This window comes from Erinaceus europaeus, chromosome 4 (genome assembly GCF_950295315.1).
Source record: "Erinaceus europaeus chromosome 4, mEriEur2.1, whole genome shotgun sequence".
Taxonomy (NCBI): Eukaryota; Metazoa; Chordata; class Mammalia; order Eulipotyphla; family Erinaceidae; genus Erinaceus; species Erinaceus europaeus.
Window position 1 is genome coordinate 11,960,219 of NC_080165.1, and position 20,677 is coordinate 11,980,895.

A 20,677-nucleotide genomic window follows, 5' to 3' on the forward strand; every position below is an offset into this window, starting at 1 on the left:
CTCTTAATGCCCTTGAGTAATAAGATATCAAAACATAATGCACATTTTTACTACACAATTCCCTTCTGATTTTTAACCCAACCAACATCCAACCCATAGGGGAAAACGTGGGGGGAATAAAATTGTTTTCTTCAGCTTCACGCATCATTTTTGAAATGGTATTTGCCTCCCCAGATTCAGGGTGTTATTTCTAGTTTAGTAAATCTTTTTAAATACATGTATTTCTGCATATTATTGTCACTGGTAGTGGTTTTCATTTTGTGCCATGTCAACAGCCTTGGGGGGGGGGGGGTGCTTTCTACTTGCTCATTAATTTAAAAAAAAGTGCTTTACCTAGTTAGCATTTTTTTTTATTCAGAAAAGCCAAAGAGGGTTGGAGACCTAAATGAGACCATCAGAAATCAAAATAAATTCTATCAGGCCAAGGAGATAGCTTAACAGTTATGTAACAGACTTTCATGCCTGAGGCTCAGAAGTCCTAGGTTCAGTCCCCCCTATGAAAATAAGCCAGAATTAAACAATGTTCTGGTTTTTTTGTTGGTATTTGATTTGTTTCTTTTATTCTTAATATTTATTTATTTCCTTTTTGTTGCCCTTGTTTTTTTATTGTTGTAGTAGTTATATTCCTTTTTGTTGCCCTTATTGTTTCAATTATTATTGTTGTTGTTATTGATGTCATTGTTGTTGGATAGGACAGAGAGAAATGGAGAGAGGGAGAGAAGACAGAGAGAGGGAGAGGAAGACAGACACCTGCAGACCTACATCACAAATCGTGAAGTGACTCCCCTGCAGGTGGGAAGCCGGGGGCTTGAACTGGGATCCTTATGCTGGTCCTTGAGCTTTGGGCCATGTGCACTAAACCCACCAGACTCCCTATTTGTTTAAGTACCATTTTCAGATCAAAGTATTGACCATTTAAGAATTAGTCAGTGGGGAGTCGGGCGGTAGTGCAGCGGGTTAAGCGCGCATGGCGCCAGGCATAAGTACCGGCGTAAGGATCCCAGTTCGAGCCCCCGGCTCCCCACCTGCAAGGGAATTGCTTCACAGGCGGTGAAGCAGGTCTGCAGGTGTCTGTCTTTCTCTCCCCCTCTGTCTTCCCCTCCTCTCTCCATTTCTCTCTGTCCTATCTAACTACAACAACAATAAAAAAACAAGGGCAACAAAAGGGAATAAATAAATAAAAATATTTTTAAAAAAAAGAAACCCTTTAAAAAAAAAAAAAAGAACTAGTCAGTGAACCAAGTGGGAGAAATTGTGAGTATTTTAGGGTATATTTTCTTTCTCCATGACATCAAACTGCATAAAATTACTTTCTTAGCTACCTTAGTATACTCAAGGAATAAAAGAATATATCTTTTGGGGGACTAGTAACAGCCAATGTATTATCTATCTAGCTTTTTTTAAATTTCTTTTTTTAATTATTTTTATTTATTTTTTGGAAAAAAGACAGCCAGAAATCAAGAGGAAAGGGGGAGATGGAGAGGGGGAGAGACAGAGAGAGACACCTGCAACATTGCTTTACCATGTGCAAAGCTTTCTCCCTAAAGGTGAGGACGGGGGGCTCAAACCCTAGTCCTTGTGCACTGTAACATGTGGGTTCAACCAGGTATGCCACCACCCGGCCCCTCTGTCTGGCTCTTTCATGCTACCTAGAATATTGATCTCCACAGTGGGCTGGCAGCTGAATGTGACCCCACTCCCTGAAGGTATCCAAGCCCAAACTGTGTAGAATCTGCCCAATAAGGCAGTTACTTTGTTGAAATAAAGCCAGGAATATAGAAGGAATCCCCCCCACACCTTCCCTTTGCCTACCATTTCATTCTCCCAGTGTAATGCCTCTGAGCTTAAAACCATAAAAAAAAACCCATAAAAAGCTTATGCCCACCCATGCCTTTTGTATAAAAGGATCATAAAGTTTATTCCTGGAGCTGGCAAACTAGCTCACTTGGATAATTTATTGCTTGCCACCTGTGTTACCAAGATTCGAGCCCAGCCCTCACTCATTGAGGGCTTTCACTCTTTCCCTCTGTTTCCCTCCTTCTCTTATTTCTATATATTAAAAAAAATTATTCCTGAAAATGAATCTTGATGATAAGGTCAGAACATCTTGAAGCACAGGAGGGAAACTTACAGGGAGAATGAACTTGAAGAGAAGGAATTGGAGAGAAGTTCCTGGAGTTCCCAAGTCAAGGTTCTTCTATCTTACAATTCTGAGCACAATGATCTCTGAAACAAGACTTGGTATGTGCATTAGTGTACAGCCAGAAATGGAATGCCAGTCTTTTTATTTTCTTTTATCTTCTTTTATTTTATTTTTGCCTCCAAGTTTACTGCTGGGGCTCAGTGCCAGCACTACAAATCCACTGCTCCTGGTGGCCATTTTTTTCCCATTTTATTGGATAGGGCAGAAAGAAATTAAGAGAGGAGGGGGAGACAGAGAGGGATACAGAAAGATAGACACCTGCTACAGACCTGCTTCATGGCTTGTGAAGTGTACCTCCCCATACAGTGGGGGATCCGGGGACTTGAACCCAGATCCTTGCATGGGTCCTTATGCTTAGTACCATGTGTACTTTACTAGGTGCACCACCACCTGGCCCACATAGCAATCATTTTACTGTGAAGACTGTGACTTGAAAAGTAGCTGAACATCAACAGAGGAGAATGGAAGTGGGAGATAAGTGGTGTCCACCATTATTGTTTGGGGGTGGGGGGGTGTTGACACTGAGTTAGTTAATGAACTTATCTGAGTCTCTACAAGACGCATATGTGGACTTCCAAGGGTGTTCTATTAAAGAAAGTAGGTAATTTTGGTTTAGATGGCTATACAATTCTAAGAATCAACCCAAGTCATTAATCTTAAAATCATCAGTTGAATTATTTTCAATGAATTCTGATGTCTGGCACCCCAGAAGTCACAGAGAACATTTGGATTAAGCTTAATCAATAGGTATATATGGCAAGAGATGTAACCAGGTAATTTATATCTAACAGTTAAAAGGAATCTGTCTTGTCAGCCTCTACCAGTGTTACAGAGAAAATTCCAGTCAGAACAACAAATGACACAGAGGACAACTATATAAGGTCCTGAGTTCCTGTTAGCTATTTCATTTTGTTTGGGCTCATTTTCATTACTCCTCTGATGATGGTATATGACTGTCAGCTAAACAATGAGAACTCTCCTGATGGGTTTCTATTCAGTAGTTCCAACGACAGTGCTGAATGATCACACAGTAAGGTTTATAGCTGTGTCCTGGTGCTTGATAGCAGTCTTCTTTCTTTAGCTGGCAACAATTAAGGACAAAAATGTGCAAAGGAGCTTTTCATACTGTAAAGAAGGATGTTCCCTATGAGAAGAGATTTTTTTTTCTTAAATAATATTATTATGGGGTAGGAGGTAGTTAATGGTTCCCAGCACAATTGTTGGCACAGGGATACAATTTCTCCACTCCTTAGTGTACATGTCTGCAAAATACCTATCCATTCATGGAATTTCTGTGATGGTGTTTCCCTGTGGTCTGTCTCTCTTTCCTGCAGTTTTGCGATGCCTTGGCATACCAGCAAGAGTGATTACCAATTACTTCTCAGCTCATGATAATAATGCCAATTTGCAAATGGACATCTTCCTGGAAGAAGATGGGAACGTGAATTCTAAGCTCACCAAGGACTCGGTGTGGTGAGTTTGATTGACAAGAGTATTTGCTGATATCAAATTAGGGTGATATTACACAGTTACTACCAGACAGACTTGGTCTAATATTTCTCTCTCTCTCTCTCTGCTATTTTAAGGACTGTTCAATACTATAAGCATAAATGTCTGATTGTCAGAGATTGTTTTTAGCTAATGAAGGAGCTGAGTGGGACATTCTACTGAGCAGGCAGTTTGGATTCCTAGTAGGAATGATCGATATCCCATTATGTGGGCAGCCACCACACACAAGGAAGGCCACAGTTGGAGCAGTGAGAGTCCATCCAGGTTCCTCTGTGCTCTAATGTACGAATATGATGCTGGGTGGAAGATGTTGGGGCCAAGCATCCTCTGTGCCAGCAGTCTCCTGTCTATAGCTAATACTCATCAGGCATTCCCCAGTACATGGGTTTCTGCTTGTGTATGACATTATCCTTTAGTGGTGTTGTCTGGTGAGAGATCATTAATCTCTCCGTCAGACATGAGTAAACTGAGGCCCCAAGATGGGATTAAATATTATCCAGGTCTTCACTTTCTATCTTAAGTTCCACCTCTGAGTGACACTATCTGGTATCCTTTTTTTTTTTTTAAACCAAAGCATTGTTTAGGTCTGGCTTGTGGTGGTACAGGGGATTGAAACTAGGATTTTGAAGCCTCAGGCATGAGAGTCACTTTGCATAACCATTATGCTCTCTGCCCCTGGGAGGATTCATCCTTCTTATTTTGACTTTTCTCACTTAACACGATCCCTGCAAGTTACATCTAAGATGAAATGGAGGACATCACAGGGAGGTGAAACATTGAGCCCATGTGTCAATAACTGTACTGTATACGGTACCCCTCAATGAAAAAAGAAAAGAGAAGGAATAAAGAAAAAAAATAGTCTCAAGGTCACACATCTACCAAGATGAGAAAAGAAATGCAAGGGGGCTAAGTGGTGGTGCACCTGACTGAGTGCACATATTACAGTGCTCAGGGACCCAGGTTTGAGCCCCCAGTCGCCTTCTGCAGGAGAGAGATTCACGAGTGCTGAAGCAGGGCTGCAGGTGTCTCTATGTCTCTCCTCCTCTCTATCTCCCCCTTACCTCTCAATTTCTAGCTGTCTCTATCCAATAATAAATAAAGATAGTGAGAGAGAGAAAGAGAGAGAGAGAGAGACAGAAGTGAGATTAAAGTTGAAACTGTGACCCCCACATGAACACTTTTCTTACTGTCCTAAACAACAACATCACAAGCTGACTGTGGGCAGCTTTAGATCCCAAAGAAATCTTCTTTCCCCTTTACTTTGTCAGTCCAAAAACAATATCTGTACAGAAGGAGGAAACTCTAGTAGTCCAAGTTTAAAGAACAGTTATAGGACTAGGGAGACAGCCTAGTGGTTATGCAGAAAGATTCTCATGCCTTTGGCACCAAGGGTTCTATTCAATTCTTTTTTTTAATATTTATTTATTTTTCCCTTTTGGTGCTTTTGTTTTTTCATTGTTGTTGTAGTTGTTGTTGTTGTTATTGATGTCATTGTTAGGACAGAGAGAAATGGAGAGAGGAGGGGAAGACAGAGAGGGGGAGAGAAAGATAGACACCTGCAGACCTGCTTCACCACCTGTGACTTCCTTGCAGGTGGGGAGCCAGGGGGACTCGAACAGGGATCCTTCCACCAGTCCTAGTGCTCTGTGTCATGTGCAGTTATCCCTCTGCTCTACCACCCGACTCCCCCCAGATTCAATTCTTAATACCACCACAAGCCAGAGCAGAGCAGTGATCCAATAGTGTGTGTGTGTGTGTGTGTGTGTGTGTGTGTGTGTGTGTGTGTGTGTGTGTGTAATAAATAAAGATCTTTTATAAAGGTCTATATGTGGGGAAAAAATCATCAGGCATTGAAACAGGTAGAATTTCCAAGTTAAAAGTGTCTCTGACTGTTGCTCTTTGTAAGTAATAAAACTAACACATTGTCAGTTATAAAAGCATCCAAGTAGGGATGGTGGGGAATTATATGCTCACTTTAAGATAAATTAAAAGTTAAAAATGTCTTAACGCCCCTGTCACAGGAATGAATCACTGTGGTAGCAGGGGTATTAAGTTGCCAGTACTGGTGAATGTTCATTTGAGAATGTTGAAAGAAGGAACCTGTAGCAGAGCATTACTATGAATAAAAATATTGATAAAGCAGTTCATTTGATGGGAATAAGCTGAGCAATGGTAAGCCAGCATACAGGCAAGATAAACCCTTATCCCTGTAAAATGATTAGCAAATTAAGTCCCTGGGATTACAGTGCAGCAGTCCTGCATGGGTAGAGAGTGACACAAATATCCACTCCCAAAAGTCTGCTGTGATAGGAATCGCAAAAGGAGAATTTTGAGGCATTCTGCATCCTGGCTTCTTGCATGCGTGCGCACACACAGACACACACACGATGACTTTGCAGCCAAATTGCAAAGCCAATTGTTAGAAGTTCTTCCTCCTGTTCTTTGATCCAAATGCTCCCTTTATAAATTCCCATTGAGCACCCCAAGAATTAACCCCTGTATGCCTTAAAAAAAAAACTCAACATAACATTATGTAGCTTAGTAGATCATGTCCTGCTAATCCTTCCCCTTCTCAAACCCCTTGTTTATTCCTGTCCTTGCTCCTTTTGTCCTTCTAGTTCCTTTCCCAAAGGTTACATCTCTCCAGGACCATGCTCTCTGGCCCGGGAGTTTTCCCTATCCCCAATTACCCACCACTGTCCAGGCTCCCCTTTCCTTCCCAACTTGACACAGAATCTATGTTCAGTATATGACAACTTACCGGCTGAGATGAATGCTTGATGCTTACCTGACTCAAGACTCACTAAACCACAGGCCTGGATTCAGGGCCTGATGGTCCCTGACTAGCTCTGTGACCTTGAGAAAGGTGCAACCTCTCTGTCATCCTCTAAAGTGGAGAGGACACCTTCCCTACATTGTGCTGCAGAGCCTATGTAACAGGTACCTAATGAATGCTAGCTGTCACTGCACTTTCAATATTAGTCCCACAGCTGCAATTCCTTGGGGGTAATATGTCTCCATCAGTGGGAGCATGATGGAGTCACAGAAAAAGAGGGGTGATTCCAGTGTCCCTGTCACTTTGCAGTATTTAAAAATTAAAGGGAGACGGGGGGTCGGGAGGTAGCGCAGTGGGTTAAGTGCACGTGGCGCAAAGCGGGAGGATCCCGGTTCGAGCCCCCAGCTCCCCACGTGCGGGGGGGGGGGGGGGGTCACTTCACAGTCAGTGAAGCAGGTCTGCAGGTGTCTGTCTTTCTCTCCCCCTGTTAGCAACTGCAATCACGATAACAACTGCATGAAATATTTTTTCTCATTTTTTTTATTTGTTATTGGATAGAGACAGAGAGAAATTGAGAGAGAAGGGAGAGATAGAGAGGAAGAGATACAGAGAGATGCCTGCAAACCTGCTTCACCGCCTGTGAAGCGACTCTCCTGCAGGTGGGGAGCCAGGGGTTCGAACCGGGATCCTCACAGTCCTTGCGCTTTGTGCCACATGCGCTTAACCTGCTGCGCTACTGCCGGACTCCCAACAACTGCATGAAATTTTATACCATCCCGCCTGGTTCTGAAAGCAGGTTTGCCTCTGTTGGAGCCACCTCAGCCCTTAAACTTTCTCAGACATCCCCCTTAGTTTCCTTTCTAGTTGATGGTCATTTCTTGGATTTTCCATGTCTGAGTAGCACAGCCAGGAGATTTCTGGGGAGACCATGGTTTTGAGTTTTTGGTCACTGTCCATGTGAAGTGAACATGTTTGTCTCTATTTCTGTGGGCTTATATGAATTCTGTGACTCCTTGTTCACATTCTGACTCACCTTACAATCTTTACAAAGTATTCTATATACAGTTGCCTCAGCCCCAAACACTGGCTAGACCTCCTTATAGGTAGCAACTATTCAAACAAATGTCTGACAGTTGGACAGACTTGTGCACAGTAGTGTTTATTGAATGATTAAATGACTGTTATTTGGCAAATGAGCACTTAAAATTTTGTCATCCAATTCCATTTACAAAGTCCTTGTTCTATGCTCTATACTTTGTTGCAATCTGTCAGAACAAACAAACATAAAATAGATCAGACACTGCTCCATCCCCGGGGACTCCATTCTGTGCACTGTGGTGGAGAAGAGGGGGTGGGAGAGAGCAAGCCGGGCCTACTCCCCAGCCACATCATGAAGCAGCCCTAGTTTCTTGCCAGTTACTGCCCCCCCCCCAAATAAAAGGCTGCTAATTACCAAGTGCAGCTTAGAGTTCCCTCTGGTCCATCTTATGGCAATAATGCACCTAAGTCACCTTGTTCCATTGCCACAGTCAGCTCATAGGAGCTATGACACTAAGATTGTCCTCATTTGGGGAGGAAACGGAAGCTCAGAGAGGAAAAGCCATTTTCTCAAGGCTACACAGCATGTAACTGGTCAAACTCAAGTACCACAGAAGGGTGTGACTACATGGCAAAAACTTTGCAAACATTATTATACACATCTGTGAAGTGAGCAAACCTAAACAGGATAAACTCAGAGATAGACACTTAAATATGGCATAGTCAATTTGTCAAAAGTTGAAGTCAATGGGAGAATCTTGAAGACAACATGAGAAAGTGATTGGACACGTGTAGGGGTCATCAACAGGATCAAAATGGACTATTTCAGCAGATCCGAGAATTTAAAGGGGGAAAGGCAAGAAAAGGCTGAAAGGAGGTTGAGGACCCAGTGCCTTATGATGGAGGGAAACAGGAATTTGGTGGTGGGTGAGGTGTGCCAATAACCACATTGTAAAGACACATCTCTGTACTACAATGTGGTTATGTGGTTATTGGTATAATTGCTGCTTCATGAGATTGTCTTTAAAATTAGAGACTTACATATAAACACATATGTGATTATGTGATCTTTCTTATTTCTCTACATAGTTACCTATAGCTTCATTTTTTGAGAGATACTTCAGCTAGATATAGAATTCTTAGTCAATATTTTTATCACTTTGAAACATCATCCTCCTGGCTTCTTCCTTTATTGTATTTTAAAGAAAATGTTATTCTAGAAGACTGTAATTACAGGATGGCAATTTCACATCTCCCCCCAATACCTATCAGCATACCTCACCCACCACCAAATTCCTGGTTCCCTCCAAATTGACAACTTAACTATGCCGTATTTAAGTGCGTATCTCTGAGTTTATCCTGTTTAGGTTTGCTCACTTCACAGATGTGTATAATAATGTTTGCAAAGCTTTTGCCATATTTTTTTCTTCTTAAGAGTTTACTTATGAACATGCAAGTGTGGTGAGGAGAAAAAAAACTAGACTATCACTCTGGCATATGAGATGCACTCTTACCCACTGCACAAGTGATTCTAAACCAAGAATCTACCACACCCCTTGAGGCTTTTGTGTTTTCTAAAACTACTTTGGGATCTTATATTATCTTTCTCACATACACTTGTTAAAACACAGATTATTATTATTTTTATATACTTTCACCTCTTCTATACATTATAGGGCATTTCAGTGACCTTGAGATTTTATGTCTAAGAAACTACCTATGGATTTCACTTCAGTATAGTGAAAGGATGTTACAAAATAGTTGTCTTAAAACAAGGAAAGGGAAAGTTGAAAACCACTGCACTAGACTCTCTCCTTTCATACACCTATCCAAATTCTGCTCTCAGACTACCACTGGGGAGTGTCTCCAGTCCCTTTTGTACTCTAGTGTGACTTGAGAAGGCAACTGGGGGTCCCGGCACATGATGGTGGAAAAAGGCCCAAATTGGGGATGAGAGTGTTTTGTAGATACCTGTCTTAGAGAGATGAGAAATTTTACCTGTGTATCAACAACTATCATCACTACAAATGCTTCTCAGTAAATAAGAATAGAAAAGAAAGTGGGGGCAGGGGTAGATAGCATAATGGTTATGCAAACAGACTTTCATGCCTGAGGCTCCAAAGTCCCAGGTTCAATCCCCTGTACCACCATAAGCCAGAGCTGAGCAGTGCTCTGGTAATAAATAAAGAAATAAAGTGGGATCCATCTGATGAACCACATAGAAAACCCAAAGTTATTTTTCAAAATGAAAAAAAAAGTTATGTTCTGAAAAAAAAGTTATGTTCTGATGTCTAAGAGACATCATTTATACCATTCAAAGGTTATAGGTTTTCAAATAACTAGAAACTAAATAAACTGCATCACCTAAGGAACACTGAATGTAACTTAATCTCTTCTGATGATTAATAGGGTGTCTAGAAAAAAAACTTTATGCAAATAAAAGTGAACAAACTTACAATATTACATTTATAACAACTTACTGTGCAAAAACAGTAACTTTGTGATCTATTAAAACAGTTGGCTATGATTTAACTCTCTTAATAATTATAACAATAATTTATTATGAAAATTTTAATTCTAATTGATTTGAGAGAGAGGGAGAGAGCAGGGTACCACACTGGTGTTTGCAGAGCTGAGGATGGGAACCTAAGGGTTTAAGCATGTAAGTCCTGCCCTAAACTCTATTGCTGGACCCCCTCCCTGGCCTCTAGAATGTGTTAGCCTTACAAATATTCTCTAATCTGGGGACCAAGTGGTGGGAGCAATTGGTTAAGTGCACACATTATAGTGCACAAGGACCCAGGTTCAAGCTCCCAGTCTCCACTTGAGGGGGAAAGCTTCACAACGGATGAAGCAGGTCTGCAGATCTCTAGCTAGCTAGCTGTCTGTCTGTCTGTCTCCCCCTTCCCTCTCAATTTCTCTTGTCTCTATCCAATAATAAATGAATAAATGATAAAAAATTAAAAACAAATATTCTCTCAGCCAATGTTTTCCTTATTTTAGATAGGCTATCAATTTCTAACTTAGCATGAGAGAGAGAGAGAGAGAGAGAGAGAGAGAGTGGTAAAGGAAAACTGAGTCTCATTTTGTCCATGAAGTTGGCAAAGGGAAAGCTGGCAGAGTCCTCAGAGGACTTCCTGCTAAGCAGAGCTGAGAAGTGTGGTTTCCATGGATGAGGGAGAGGGAGAGGGCTATGGGGGATGGGGGCAGTCTACTTGCTGAGCCTGAGAGGTGGACAGGGCAGGTGGAGGGGGGGGTGTTTGCTTTGTGTTTCTGTTGGCCAACTTCATTTTTCTTTTCTCTGTTTCTTTCATTTTCTGGTGCCACTGTGAAAAAACAAATAGTCGAAGGAAGGGAAGCAACTGAAAAATAAGGAAAAAGAAATTTACACTATCCCCCCCCCTCTTTTTTTTGTCACCAGAGCTGCCAAACTCTGGGTTATCTCCTAATTTTTTTAACTTACTCTTGACAGGGCAACTGTTAATTTTTATTAGTATGTATAAAAAATATATTTTTTAAAAAAGTACCTAGAAGTTTAAGAAGAGCCTAGAAAAGACTATTTTACCCACCTTCAGTCCCTGAACACTGTAACTGGAAAGAAACAGGGCAAGTACTGTTGCCTTGGACATGTCAGTGAGCACACCTGGACCAGCTCTAAGTCACTACATACAGGTAGGGGTGCAATAGGCATTCAGAGCATACATACAGGTAGGGGTGCAATAGGCATTCAGAGCATACATACAGGTAGGGGTGCAATAGGCATTCAGAGCATATATACAGGTAGGGGTGCAATAGGCATTCAGAGCATACATACAGGTAGGGGTGCAATAGGCATTCAGAGCATACATACAGGTAGGGGTGCAATAGGCATTCAGAGCATATATACAGGTAGTGGTGCAATAGGCATTCAGAGCATACATACAGGTAGGGGTGCAATAGGCATTCAGAGCATACATACAGGTAGGGGTGCAATAGGCATTCAGAGCATACATACAGGTAGGGGTGCAATAGGCATTCAGAGCATATATACAGGTAGGGGTGCAATAGGCATTCAGAGCATATATACAGGTAGGGGTGCAATAGGCATTCAGAGCATATATACAGGTAGTGGTGCAATAGGCATTCAGAGCATACATACAGGTAGGGGTGCAATAGGCATTCAGAGCATACATACAGGTAGGGGTGCAATAGGCATTCAGAGCATACATACAGGTAGGGGTGCAATAGGCATTCAGAGCATACATACAGGTAGGGGTGCAATAGGCATTCAGAGCATATATACAGGTAGGGGTGCAATAGGCATTCAGAGCATATATACAGGTAGGGGTGCAATAGGCATTCAGAGCATACATACAGGTAGGGGTGCAATAGGCATTCAGAGCATTCCTGATTGGTTGCAGCTTTGAGCCATGTCATTCAACAGTTATTAGTTCTTCCTGTTTCACCGCCCCCATCAATTCACTTCACAGGGTTTCAAGGGAATCCGGTTTCCACTCCCTTAAAGAAGCTCCAATAGACTACTAGTCTATGGGGGAAAGCCAGTTCCCAGGCCCAGAGGAGTGTGACAGCTCTTAGCGAAGGCCCACTGGGTTTCCCAGCACCAGGTCCATCACGATAGTTGTCATGATGAATCAGTGAAACCCCATGAGTCAGGGAAGATAATCTTCATTCAGTGAGAAGTCAGGTGAGATGCACACTCATGCAGGACACCACAGACAGTGACCATGACCTCCTAGGACCAAGTGCATATATACATAGCCCTTGTATTAGTGCATACCCCTTCTGCTATTAGTCCCTGTGGTTAGACAGCAGTGATTGGTCACTTTGGGATCCCTCACCAGCATAGGGACCTATCTTAACCCATCCCATAATAGTTATTTTTCTCCTGAACAGGATGTGGAGTTACCCTCTGATAATCACATCCTGTGCAAGAGACCCTGCCCCCAAGGCCTCCATATGACCCTAATCAACCCCATGACAATGGTTTCCTTTGAGATGTTACAGCACACCCCCAAGTTCACCCCTTATCCCCAGCCCTCTGCATCAGACTCTCTTGAACAACAGCAGACCGGACTTAAATTAATACCTTGTGTCCAAAAATGAGAAGACCTAGTGGCGGCTGTATTGCTATGTGGAAAACTGATAATGTAATGTATAAGCTATTGTATTTACTGTTGAATGTAAAACATTAATCCCCCAATAAAGAAATTAAACAGTTTAAAAAAAACTAAGACCTTTTGGCTAGCATCAGAAGATTTTTCCCCTGTACAGGTCAAGCAAAAACAAACTCCTCTATGACTTCTCTATTTTCTTAACGCATAATTGGTTCCTACAGCAGAGACTGGTAAGTACTACACCTCACTGGACCCCTGACTTTTGATTGACAAGATCTTAGAAGGACTCCCTGTGCCATTTCCAGGTTTTAGCAAACCAGCAACCCTTCGCAACAGACAGCTTCATTCTGGAGTAATATGGCGCTCCCAGCATTAGATCCACAAAAGATTCCTCCAGCATGCCTCTTCCTGTGGATACTCCCTTTCAGAGAACATCCTAGATTTATCACCCCTCCTAACAGAAAGGTGTTCCTTGGTGTATGCTTTCATTTCTGCTTTGGAATGGCTTGTTAGGCTAGCTTCAGTGTCCCCCAACTCCTTCCTATTTCTTTCCAGCATCTCCACTTCTTCCCCAACTTTGTTACCATTGTTTGACAGTTGCTGGGTGCGCTGTCATTTTTGTCACCAACATCATTCGAACCAGAGAGATGAGGCTCTGCCCATCTGCTCCAAACACATAAGGGAGTACCCATTCATTGGGGAAACTGACGATCCTTCCTAGCCAACTGAATCCACATGGATCCCAGTCACTTTCAAAGCCAGCAACAAGCAGCTCCTGACAGCTTTCAACCTGACGCTGTTGACTGGCTATGGAAGAAGGGCAAACGCTAAAAGAAGACAAAGAAGAAGAAGGGATTTCAAGAGTGTCTTCCATTGCACTCCCTGCTATTTTAAAATAAAAGGACTCAAGCACTTGCTTCATGCTTGAAGTTAGCCTGAGATAGCTCCTCCAGGGTTTTCTCTCAATTTTACTTTTTCTCACTTTTGAGCCCTAGTGAAGTGGTAGAAATGGAGTTACAAGGCCATATCTCTCTCTTCCCTTTCCTTTTTGTTTTTCCTGAAAACCTCTCTGGACAGTTTGTAAATTAGATGACTGTGGGTTGTTTAAGCAGTTAGCTGGGTTAAATGTAGTCAAGAACTCCTTGCTTCTATTAGCTACTTTATTTTCTCTGCAGAAATGGTTCCCAAGAGTTCAAATGTCCATCTAAGTCTCAGCTGTGTGATTCATGGACTTCTTAACCAACCTGGGGGCTCTTGCAACTGTGAATGACACCTTAGCCATCTCTAAGAACCAGAACAGATTTAGAAGTGTGCTCTACTTCCTTTTAGTAAAAAAAAAAAAAAAAAAAAAAAAACAGTCCTCTTGATTTGCTTCGAAAGGTGGGGGTGAAGGGATTAGTACACTCTTATTGTAAAATTTCAAAGACTGCGAAAAAAAGGGCAAAGTAAACAATTCAATTCCTAGATGCTCCAAACATGCATAACATAACACTTTTTAAATGTCCTTTAACAGATTTCATTGTAAACTATTCTCATTTTTCACTGATGTATAACCAATAACCAAGTACCAGAAACTTATCAGCTGCTTAAAATACTATAAGAGAGTCAGTTTCTGGAACAGGAGCTTAAGTATAGGTCAACTGGGTCCTTCTTTGTCATGTGCCCTGGAAGTGCCACAGTGTAGAAAGCATTGGATTCTTTTTTTTTCTTTTAATATTTACTTACTTATTCCCTTTTGTTGACCTTGTTGTAGTTATTGTTGTTGTTGATGCCGTCATTGTTGTATAGGACAGAGAGAAACGGAGAGAGGAGGGGAAGACAGAGAAGGGAGAGAGACACCTACAGACCTGCTTCACCACCTGTGAAGCGACTCCCTTGCAGGTGGGGAGCCAGGGGCTCGAACCAGGATTCTTACACTGGTCCTTGTGCTTTGTGCCACGTGCACTTAACCCACTGCACTACTGCCCGACTCCCAGCATTTGAATCTTGACCATGAGATCCCAAGTTTCATCCCCAGGATCACATGTGCCAGAATGATGCTCTGGTGCACTCTCTCTCTCTCTCTCTTCCTTTCTTTCTCTCCATCTATTAAATAAATAACTCTTTCAAGAAATCCTCTTTGTCATGTAAAATAATATATATATGTCATGTAAAATTATGTGTGTGTGTGTGTGTGTGTGTGTGTGTGTGTGTACTACTACAATCTATTCATAGATTTTTTTACCCACATCCAAGGAGAAGGCATACAAGAGGAGGGGCATTTATAATTTTTCCTTAGCAAATATATAGATAATCAATGAACACATATACTCTATATGATGTTCTTTAGTCATTTTTTAAGAAAGTGCCATAACTATCTTTTCTAACATCATAATTGGCTTCATATATACAGCCTTATCATTTGACATCTAGATTGTGGTGCTCACCAAAAACAGATTTTTCCATCCACCACCACAAAATTGATCCTGTCTACCCATTTTGTTTTCTCCCACACCCCTTCTCTTCTGATGACCACCATTTTGTTCTGATAATCTGAGTTTCTTTTTTGTTTTGGTTATACACTGGGGTTTTTCTTTTAAGTTTTAGGTGTGCACCCTCATATTTTGGCATTTATATATACTACATTATGTTCACCACCAATGTCTACTTTCCATCCAGCGTGACACAACTGGCCCCCTTTCCCATGGTATTTAACTGCTATCCCTCTTCTCTGGTAACAACCATTCTATTGTCAGATGTGGGTTTTGTTTCTTCACTTACTTTTTTCTTTAGAGACTTTGCTTTGTAGTTACCATGAAGCTAAGAACTAGCTCTCTACCTGTATGATGTTTACACACAGGAAGTCATATCCTCCTCACCTTACCACACAGGAAGTCATATCCTCCTCACCTTAGCACACAGGAAGTCATATCCTCCTCACCTTAGCACACAGGAAGTCATATCCTCCTCACCTTACCATACAGGAAGTCATATTCTCCTCACCTTCCACACCTGGCAAAATAACTTACTTGGGTAACATGCTGTTTTGCCATGTTAATGATCTGTACATGTGCAGGTTCAAGCCTGGGCCACATTGCACTGAAAGAAGCTTTGGCGCTATTGTCTTTCACTCTCTCTGCCTCTCTCCTTTTTTATATCTATCTTTAAAAAAAAAGTAGTTTTGGGGAGTCGGGCTGTAGCACAACGGGTTAAGCACAGGTGGCGCTAAGCTCAAGGACCAGCGTCAGGATCCCAGTTCGAGCCCCCGGCTCCCCACCTGCAGGCAGGTCCCTTCACAGGCGGTGAAGCAGCTCTGCAGGTGTCTGTCTTTCTCTCTCCCTCTCTGTCTTCCCCTCCTCTCTCCATTTCTCTCTGTCCTATCCAACAACAACGACATCAATAATAACTACAACAATAAAACAACAAGGGCAACAAAAGGGAATAAATAAATTAAATAAAATATAAAAAAAATTAAATCTAAAAATCCAAAAAAAAGTAGTTTTGTTCTTTCCTAACCTACTACCCACAAGTCCCTGGCCCTATTACTTACCTAAATATAGAAACTAAGGAGTTGGGCTGTAGCTCAGTGAGTTAAGCACACATGGCGTGAAGCACAAGATTGATATAAGGATCCCGCTTCAAGCCCCTGGTTTTCCACCTGCAGGGGAGTCACTTCACAAGTGGCCAAGCTAATCTGCAGGTGTCTATCTTTCTCCTCCTCTCTGTCTTCCCCTCTTCTCTCCATTTCTCTCTGTCCTATCCAACAATGATGACAACAACAACAGTAATAATAACTACAACAATTAAAAAAACACGGACAACAAAAGGGAAAATAAATAAATATAAAAAATAAAATAAATAATTAAGTATACAAATCAGATCTCAGTTATAGGAGAAAGTAAAAAACCACAAGTAACTAAGTAGATGCCACTGTGGGTGAAAGAAAATGTTGGTCACCTCTAGCTCAGTCAAAAAGAAATAACCTCAAAGAATAGTCTTTACCTGGAACATGAAGTGCAAAGTTTGTTATGTCTTGTTCAAAGTAAGCCTTGCCTAGATGATGAATCTGGCAGATTCGGGGGCCTTTGAATCTTCCTGATGGTAAAGCATAAAAGCCACTTTTGTTAAGTCACACAGTTTGTGCAGGAGGAAGAACTGTGTCTATTTGGAGTCTGTTAGTGTTGTGGCTCTTTCTACCTTCACTACTTGGAAGGAGGCTGTTAACTACTGTTAGTATACACAGTGACCATCTTTCCAGCTACAGAACAGAGACCAGGCTCTCCAGTGGGAACCAGTTTTTTGTTTCTGCCCTCACAGCTCCACACTGACCCCAATATAGAGCTACACCACCTGCTGCAGTCAGAGACTCTCCATTCCTGCCCAAGTTTCTGCTCTGAATTCAGCCTCTCACTTCCTTGACACTGGAATCTTCTTTTACTCCATCCTTCTCTTTCTTCCCATTCCCTCACATTGGATTCTTCCTCTAAAAACAAGACATCCTCTCGAATATAAAAAATGATGGTCTCTATGTTGTAGTGTTTTCTAGGATCCACTCTGTCTTGTCTCCTTCCCTCTACAAACTATATAAATTTTAGGAAAGAAATCTATTCCATGTCCTTCCTTCCAGTGCACTTCTTTGTGACTTTTGTCCCACTTTCTCCCTGCATCAATAAGGACTCCTGTGAACATCTCTTGTCATATGGGGACATAAAATGCTTCTTGGTTTTCATCCCCTAGGTTTCCCATAGGTGCTCAAGTCCATCCTGCCTAACACTGAATTTTCCAACCACCAACATCTACTGCCAATGCAATCCTTCTCTTTCTTTATTTCTTTCTTCTTTTGATATTTTTATTTATTTATTTTTGGATGGAGACAGAGAAAAATTGAGAGGGGGGATAAAATAAAGAGAAAAAGAGATAGAGAGACACCTGCAGACCCACTTCAGCACTCCTGAAACTTTCCCCCTACAGGAGCAGGGGATTGAACCTAGGACATTGTGCACTGTAGTGTGTGTGCTTAATCAGGTGCACCTCTTCCAGGCCTCCACACACCTTCTCTTTCTCTTCCCTCCAAATATGTGGTAAGCAGAAACATTGCATTCCCAGGAAATGCAGACATGTCCTCAAACCACCTATGCCCTCATTTACCCTTGTGTCTCTATGTCTCTTCTTCATATTGTGGGTGATAGCCTCCTTTATTCACCACAAATCACTGCAGCATTTCAACTGAAAGATAAATTACCTTACCTCTCTGCCCTTCTTCCACAAATACAAATTTGTAAAATCAACTCATTAAAGATTAAGTCCAGATAGCTCAATAGACATGAAAAGATGTTATGGGATGTTGGGCTAGTGATGCAAGATAGAGAGAGAGAGAGACAGAGAGAGAGAGAGAGAGAGAGATGACTCAGGAACCAAGCTCATGGCCGTGAGGCAATTCAAATCTTTATTCATCCGAATGCCCCAGAGTCAGGTGGTAGCACACCTGGTTAAGCCATGTGGCACAAACTGCAATGGCCAGCATCAGCCTCCTCATCTGCCTGAATGGTTCTCCAGGCCGGAAAACAGAAGAGGCAAGTAAGAAACGGAAGTGGCTTGGCAATACCATACATGGTTAGGAAAGGGGTGGAGAAAGATTAAAGGGGGCTGGGAAAGGTAGGGACTTCCTTAGCAACTATTGCTAAGGGTTTAACTCGTAAGGTTAATAATACCCTGTGAGGAATTAGGGAGGAGACCTTTAGTCATTTGTAAGACAAAGCAGAAGATTGATATGTAGATAATAAAAGGGTGGGCCATAACATCAAGGAATGCAGGGTGGATCAGGGGAGCTAGTTTAATGTTTTGAGGAACACCAGGCTCCTGGAGGCAGAAAAATGCAGGGTGCATTGTGAGGCAGGGAGTCTGATAAGATGAGGCAAACCTTGGGGGTTCTCATGTCCTTCCTCATTCAACCTCTTGGTAGAGAGAGAGACTGACAGGATAGATGCACCCCTCAGGTCAAGCCCTGCCAAGCTCTGCCACATCCTCACAATTTCCCTACAATGGGAATGGGAGACAACTGTATGAGTGTATGCATGAGAACTTGGATTCAATCTCTGGCACTACAAGAAGTGGGGTTCTTTAAGTTCCATTGTCCTTTGTAGTATATCTCAATATTTATAAGTATTGGTTTGTGCCAGGCTGGCTAGCATCGCAGGCAAGAGACAGATGACCAGAGACTCATGGCTGAGTGGTACACAGTTCAGTCTTTATTCATGTGGAACGCAGCACAATCTAAGGTATCTCTAATCACAATCCTGTCCTTATATATACTCACCAAGTAGGGTGGAAACAGGATGTGACATAGATAGGGTGGAGCAAAAAAAGACTGGTGGAAATCAGGGTGTACTAGGAGAGGGGGCAGAGCAAAAAGACATCGTGAACCAGTGGGGATTAAACCAATGCCCTGGAGGCAGGGCGGTGCTTAGTTAACAGTGGTTATGTAAATAGAATACAGTGTTAAGCAGGGGGGATTAAACCAATGAAACAGAAGGGGTTTTAGAAGCAGAATTAGAAGCATACCAACAGGTCTAGAACTCCATCACTGACTAACTGTATGACCTCCAGCTAGATTCTCAACCTCTGTCTGCTACTGTGTGCTTTCTTGTAAACAAAGAAAATAATAGCTCCCTTTCTCATAGGGTGCTAGGTATATAAACTTCATTTATATACACAGAGATTCTAGAACAGTGCCTGAATGAGAGTACATACAGTGCCATACTCATGATTTAGCCTTTTACCCTTCTTGTCTTCAACACACACAGTAACGAGCAAGGACAATAAGGGAAGACATAAGGTTGGACTGAGGACAGTAGTGCATCAAAGCAAAGAACTCTGAGGAAAGAGGGAAAGAGAAGGGGGGATGGGGTCCTGGGGCATGATGCTGAAAAAGGACCTAGTTTTGGGGAGATAGTGTCTTGCAGACACCTACTGTGGGGAAATGAGAGGTTGTGCCTCTGTGTCAACAACTATACTGTGAAGCATCAGTCTACCAGTAACTGCAGCTCCCCACAAAGGACACTGACTGATTCCTTCCTCTTCTTCCCAGTGCTGGCTGCTTCTGTCGACCTGTAAGCCTCTTACTCATCTACAGGGCTCAGTGGACTGTCACATCTGCAGATAAGGCTTCCTTCATGCCCTGTGTTTCCCACCAACACCTTAGCACTCTCCAAGTAATCTCCCCTGCAGCATGCATCACCCCAATTAATTATTGTTTAAAACCTGGGAGATGCCGTTTTGAGCACTAATTACATACCACATCCTCCCTTTTCTGTAGGCTTTACATGCTTGTCTCACTTAAGCCTCAGAGCAGTTAGCGAGCTATGCTAAAAAAAAAATGGTTTATGAGTTTGTCATTCCTTGGCAAGGATCTTTCTGGGCAAGAACCCCTGTCTCCACTATCAAATCTCCAGCACACAGTAGGGGGTCTGGCCCCTAATAGGAACAGAGGTCAGTTAAAATGTCTACAACGAGCCAACAACAAGAAAGCTGGGCTCAGAGAGGCAGGAGTGAGCACCACACACTGACTTTGAAGGACAGTCAAGGAAAGGAGAAATGGTAGTTGGACATGAAATTCAGCAGCACTATAAACACAGCTGCTGTAACTACCTCACTCCACATTAAAGTGTGATTACTATATGAATATTCTCTACAGCGCAGACGGGTTAATGCTCACTCATTTGTTTCTTTACTACCATATAATTTCAGGTGTCTCCAAGGACATAATAATACAATTCATGATGACATTTTACTCCATACTCTTGTTTCAAGAGTCATGTGCAAATCTCTGGAAAGTTGTGCAAGACCCTGCACTCTCAAACCCATTATTGATAAGGAGCAGAGAGGGACTAACCCTGTTTTTCTTTTCTTCCTATTGAATATCACATGGAAATTTGCCACTGACAGAAAATTATAGGCAAGAGTTAATGTTACCATTTCTGTAGTAACAGCCTAAGCTCATTAACAAAAGTATTTTATGGCTTAATTGTTGCAAATGGATAAGCTTTACATAAATTGAAA

At 42.0% G+C, this 20,677-nt stretch overlaps 1 protein-coding gene across 1 annotated transcript in view; it reads left to right on the forward strand.

Annotated features, from left to right (window-relative positions):
• The window catches only part of F13A1 (coagulation factor XIII A chain), a 204,771-nt gene that overhangs the window by 115,299 nt on the left and 68,795 nt on the right, over window positions 1-20,677 (forward strand). Inside the window, exon 8 of the mRNA XM_007523293.3 lies at window positions 3,538-3,676. Coding sequence (XP_007523355.1) covers window positions 3,538-3,676 — 139 coding nt within the window. The remainder of the gene's footprint in view (window positions 1-3,537; window positions 3,677-20,677) is intronic.